We start from the raw sequence: 6000 nt of genomic DNA on the forward strand, positions 1-6000 counted from the left end.
GAGATAAATCCATTCTGTTTCTTGTCTGCATTGTGTCTCTCAGTGGGTTGACATGATACAGACATCCATGCATCACATAAATTTTTGTTTGGAGAAAGAAAACAATGAAGATCTTCAAATATTACATCAGCTTTTAAGAGTTATTAGTGTGGAGAGTGTTCAATCATACTTCTGATTTCTGATTTGTATGTAGTGAAAAGACTTGAGGAGTCAGGAAGTGAATCAAGTCAGTTGCCACGGAGGAAACCTCTTCTCGAAGCTAACCCTGTTAGGTTTCTGGTCAATTCTAATCTCTACGGATAGTAATGGCTGAAGATTCAGTGCTGATAGTGTCACTCAGGAAGAAGCAAATCAACACTCTGTCTTTTCCTGGGCTGACAAAGAAAGAACTATTCCAACAAAGGATTTTCCACCTGAAATGATAACTTTGTTTCTCTTTCCCCGGATGTTGCTTTGCTTGATGAGTGTTTTCAGAGTTTACTGTTTTTAATTTAAGTTGAGAATTTCAGCAGTGTATGAACTGAGACAAGGTTGAAATCATAGCTGGAAATAGAAACTCATTGTTCCTAACATAGTGGGGATAAAGCTTCAAATTTTGACTCTGAGTATGACCATCAACGTTGTAAATATTCTGGTTTCATTCTCGATGGTTACCAGGGAGGGTAAATGAGATGATGGCGAGGACACACATTATATGATACCAACCAAACAGAGATGACCTACAGAGGGATCTTGAGGTCCAAATTTAGAGTTTACTGAAACTGGCACACAAGTAGATAGAGTGATAGAGAAAGCATATGGCATGTTTGTCTTTGTTGGTTGGGGCAGTGAGTATAAGAGATAATAGACAATAGACAGTAGGTGCAGGAGTAGGCCATTCAGCCCTTCTAGCCAGCACCACCATTCACTGTGATCATAACTGATCATACACAATCAGTACCCCGTTCCTGCCCTCTCCCCATATCCCTTGACCCCGCTATCTATACAAGCTCTATCTAACTCTCTCTTGAATGCATCCAGAGACTTGGCCTCCACTGCCTTCTGTGGCAGAGCATTCCACATATCCACCACTCTCTGGGTGAAAAGTTTTTCCACATCTCTGTTCTAAATGGCATGCCCCTTATTCTTAAACTGTGGCCTCTAGTTCTGGACTCACCCATCAGCGGGAACATGCTTCCTGCCTCCAGCGTGTCCAATCCCTTAATAATCTTATATGTTTCAATCAGATCCCCTCTCATCCTTCTAAATTCCAGTGTATACAGTGTATGATAAGAAGTCATGTTGCAGCTATATAAAACTTTGGTTGGGCTGACTTAGTGGAATGTCTGCAATTCCGATCTCCCCATATACAAAAATAATGTGAAGGCTTTGGAAAATGTGCAGAAGAGGTTTACATAGATGCTGCCTCAGTAAGAGAGTACAAACTGTAAGGAGAGATCGGACAAACTTGGACTGTTTTCACTCAAGCATCAAAGGCCTACTGGAAACCTGATAGAAAATATTAAAACTATGCAAGGTATAGATTGGGTTAAGCAGTCAAAGTATTTTTCCCAAGGTAGAACTGTCAGGTACCTAGGGATACGCATTTACGATAAGAGGGAGAAAGATTAAAGGAGATGTGTTGGGCAAATGTTAGACAGAGTGTGGTAGGTGCCCAGTGTGGACTGCCAAGGTAGTGATGAAGCAGAAATGATAGCTGTGTTGAAAAGAATAATAGATGGGTACATGAATAGGCAGGAATAGAGAGCTATACATGGCCATGTACAGGCAGAAGAGAGTACTCCAAGTGGGGTCTGACCAGGGTCCTATATAGCTGCAACATTACCTCTCAGCTCCTAAATTCAATACCACGATTGATGAAGACCAATACACCGTATGCCTTCTTACCCACAGAGTCAACCTGCGCAACAGCTTTGAGTGTCCTATGGACTCGGACCCCAAGATCCCTCTGATCCTTCACACTGCCAAGAGTCTTACCATTAATACTATATTCTGCCATCATATTTGACCTACCAAAATGAACCACTTCACACTTATCTGGGTTGAACTCCATCTGCCACTTCTCAGCCCAGATTTGCATCCTATCAATGTCCCTCTGTAACCTCTGACAGCCCTCCACACTATCCACAACACCCCCAACCTTTGTGTCATCAGCAAACTTACTAACCCATCCCTCCACTTCCTCATCCAGGTCATTTATAAAAATCACGAAGAGTAAGGGTCCCAGAACAGATCCCTGAGGCACTCCACTGGTCATCCACCTCCATGCAGAATATGACCCGTCTACACCCACTCTTTGCCTTCTGTGGGCAAACCAGTTCTGGATCCACAAAGCAATGTCCCCTTGGATCCCATGGCTTCTTACTTTCTCAATAAGCCTTTGATGAGCTACCTTATCAAATGCCTTGCTGAAATCCATATACACTATATCTACTGCTCTTCCTTCATCAATGTGTTTAGTCACATCCTCAAAAAATTCAATCAGACTCATAAGGCACGACTTGCCCTTGACAAAGCCATGGTGACTATTCCTAATCATATTATACCTCTCCAAATGTTCGTAAATCCTGCCTCTCAGGATCTTCTCCATCAACTTACCAACCACTGAAGTAAGACTCACTGGTCTATAATTTCCTGGGCTATCTCTACTCCCTTTCTTGAATAAAGGAACAACATCCGCAACCCTCCAATCCTCCGGAACCTCTTCTGTTCCCCTTGATGATTCAAAGATCATCGCCAGAGGCTCAGCAATCTCCTCCCTCACCTCCTACAGTATTTGGGTAACTCACTGGAAGATTTTATCCAGTTACAGTGAGCCTCCTTCAGTAATACACTATCATTTCACTTAGTCTTCCAGAATTCCTGTTGTGGATTAAGTTAGCTGACCCTATTTTCAATCAGTTAAAAGATCTGCCCATCTTAAGTTATTGTTTGAAAAGAGGGAAAGTACGATGCCAGTGTTGATGCATACAATGTACCTCTGTCTCTTAACTAAAAGTGTATGCATTACAAGTGATAATTCAAAGAAATAATTTCACAATGCTGATTCCATCAAATGGTAAATACAGTTGTAATCTACAAACGTTTGTACATTAGAGACTATTTGTACAGATATAAAGCTGCTTGTTTCTGTGAATGGAAAAGTGGATTTTTTTCAACGTCCACCACTCCCTTCCCCTACTGAATCTGTTCAAGGGCCTCTTCATGGAATTGAACTCAAACCTTAAAAGTAACACTTCTGAGCCACTTTTGAGTGAGTGTTGCATTCTAAGGAATGATTTCTCAAAGGTGATCTTTTTCACATGAGCTCTTCAGCTGAGATCTTTTTCACATCGTGAATGTAAGAAGATTTATGCCAGTATTTTGAAAAAGGGTATGGCATTCCTTTTTGTGTTCTTTATCATTCAATTAAAATCTCTAAAACAGATTATCTGGTCATTGTCACATTCCTCTTTGTGGGAGCTTGCTGTGCACAATTTGGCACTGTGTTTCCTTTACTGGACTTCCTAGCTATAATGAATTTAGAAATGCAGAGATTCAGTGAAAAGGGTTGTATAATCATTTATCTAGATCATAGTTCAATTTGTCAGCCTTTGATCCATGTCCTTTGATAAATTTACCTCAGAGACATCTGTCAAAATAACAAAATGTATACATGAGGCAGACTGTGGTATCACTCCTGCTGTTATCCAAACGTATGTGATCATTTTCAGTCATGAACCTATGACAATCCATGGAACAAAACTAATTCTTTGTCCAAAGGTAGTGAAGATTTCAAATAGTACAGTATAGAGCTGAGCTGCAGACAAATATATGTTGGCAACTTTCTTGATTTACACATGTCTAATTAACCTCAAGAGCATCTCTCCCCTCAGCAGAGTACAGAAACTTGGTCAAATTTGTCAAAAAGAGCAGAGACTGGAGACTGGAGTTGCAGTTGCATGCACTAATAAGAAAAATCTGTAAATAATTTATGTTTTTTCCGATTTGATTGACATAGTTTGGGGAAATGTAGTGACATGATGTTTCAATTATTTTATTTTAACAGATGAATAACCTAACTCAAGAAGTGTCCCAATTAGGCAAGGACCTACACAGTGTCATGCATCTCTTGGAAGGACTCTTGGCAGCACAAAACAACACACCTTTCTGGCCTGTTCATGGTGCTCAGCTGACTTCCTCTTTGGACAACTTGAAAACAAGAAGAGATTGGACAACACATCAGCCTTGTTTTCACATGCAGGGAGGAACAGCTTCTTGCACTGTAGCAAACCCATCACAGAACACAAGCAAGCCAGCTAGGTGGTCTTTGGATGCAGGTGACCAATGTTGCAATACTCAAGGAACTGGAATAACTTCACATAGAACAATAGAAACTGATCATCATCGCACCTTGTCTACACCAGCCCATTCACACCAGTGCTACTCTCCCCAGGGTGATCACCTGCCACCTGTAAGGTGTATATCTCCACATTCTGATGCCACGCTTACCCCTCTTCAGTCCATTTCTGTTACCCTTTCATCTTCAGCAAGTTCCTCTCCAGAAAGATCCAACCCATTGGTGTTTCCCTGTAAGTCGCAAGAGAGCAGCATCTCCAACCTGGGTCTGGTCAGTTCATCAGACCTTGGAAATTCTCCAGAATCCTGGGAACTTGAGGAGAGGATCGGGGTCTCATTATCAAATGTGGCAACTTCCCCTGATGAAGTTGTGACAGGAATACACAAATTTAAGAATGACAGCGCCATCGATGTGCAAGAATAATGATGAATTGACCACGCACTGAAAAACATGGCCTACAGCTGACAGTTATAATTATATTACTAGTGTATCACTGCTTTATTCTTCTGCATTCTGCTGATATTGCAGAGGTAATAACCACAGAATATAACTTCAGGGTAATGCTGGAAATTGAACTTTATATGAAATAAACTGATAAAAATATAACAGATCACTTTTTACTGACAAAATGGTGAGAGAACTGTTTTCAGGAGCATGCTTATAAATCCATAACTTTCTGAGCCTAAAGCTCACTTGCTTGCCTGGCCTGTGAACTCCTAGGGTGATCCAAGACCCTTGCAGCCTAAGGACAGCTGGAAATCAAGGGCAAACGAATACAAAATGGCCTTTGTGGTGGAGGTAATTCTTCCACAAAGCAAAGGGTTTTGTTTAAAACCGCTGTTGAAATATCCCAGATGGATATGAATTGGATGGTTTACTCTGGGAGGTCGGCTGTCCTGCTGGTTCATTTTTCTGCGCTGCTGAGGCACAGGGACAATTATCACTGCATGCTGTCTCCTAGACAATCAGTCAACTGCAGCTGGTAGCAGAAGGTTAGCTGCAGCACATTGTATCATGTAAATCAATTTGATCAATTATTTATCAAAAAATCACTATTTTTATACATTTGGTATGGAAACTGTATTTATGTCGACAGATTTATAAACGACAAACTTTTTGTGGCAAAGCTTGAAGCGAAACTCAATACATTACAGAACTCCTATTTATGTTGTTAGCTCTGAAGTAATTGGAGAAAAGGTTATCCACGCCACTGTAGTTAAAAATAAGTAAGGTTAGACTATTCAGAATGGATTGCATGCTATCAAATATGAGTGTATCTGCAGTGATCAATTATAATAACTAAAAACTAATTGAGAATGATATTTATTATTTATATTTCAATAAATCATTGTAGGAAATGTCAAAAATCAAATCATATAATCCCAGAAATAGGTGCAATAATATAGAAAGACTCACTAACTTTAAAGTTATTTCATGTTCTTTTGGATTCTTACAATTTAATAAAATGAACTTGATAACTTCGTATGAGGTCTCGTAAAATAGTTTGTTCTCTTGCATAGTGTGCCAGTGACAGATTTTATTAGTTATTGGTTAAAGCAGATCCAGTAGCTCTTTCACTAGTCCACTGGAGTCCCGTTAAGCAGAGGAGGCATATGTGGAAATATCTGCCTGAAGTTACACACATGACCACGTGGCTATGC

General features: G+C 40.3%; 1 protein-coding gene across 1 annotated transcript in view; it reads left to right on the plus strand.

The window, feature by feature from the left end:
- kcnh8 (potassium voltage-gated channel, subfamily H (eag-related), member 8) overlaps positions 1-5745 on the plus strand; it is a 452674-nt gene extending 446929 nt beyond the window's left edge. Inside the window, exon 16 of the mRNA XM_073054437.1 lies at positions 4049-5745. Coding sequence (XP_072910538.1) covers positions 4049-4762 — 714 coding nt within the window. The 3' untranslated portion in view covers positions 4763-5745. The remainder of the gene's footprint in view (positions 1-4048) is intronic.
- Positions 5746-6000: the final 255 nt, after the last annotated feature.

Source organism: Hemitrygon akajei, chromosome 8 (genome assembly GCF_048418815.1).
Source record: "Hemitrygon akajei chromosome 8, sHemAka1.3, whole genome shotgun sequence".
NCBI lineage: Eukaryota > Metazoa > Chordata > Chondrichthyes > Myliobatiformes > Dasyatidae > Hemitrygon > Hemitrygon akajei.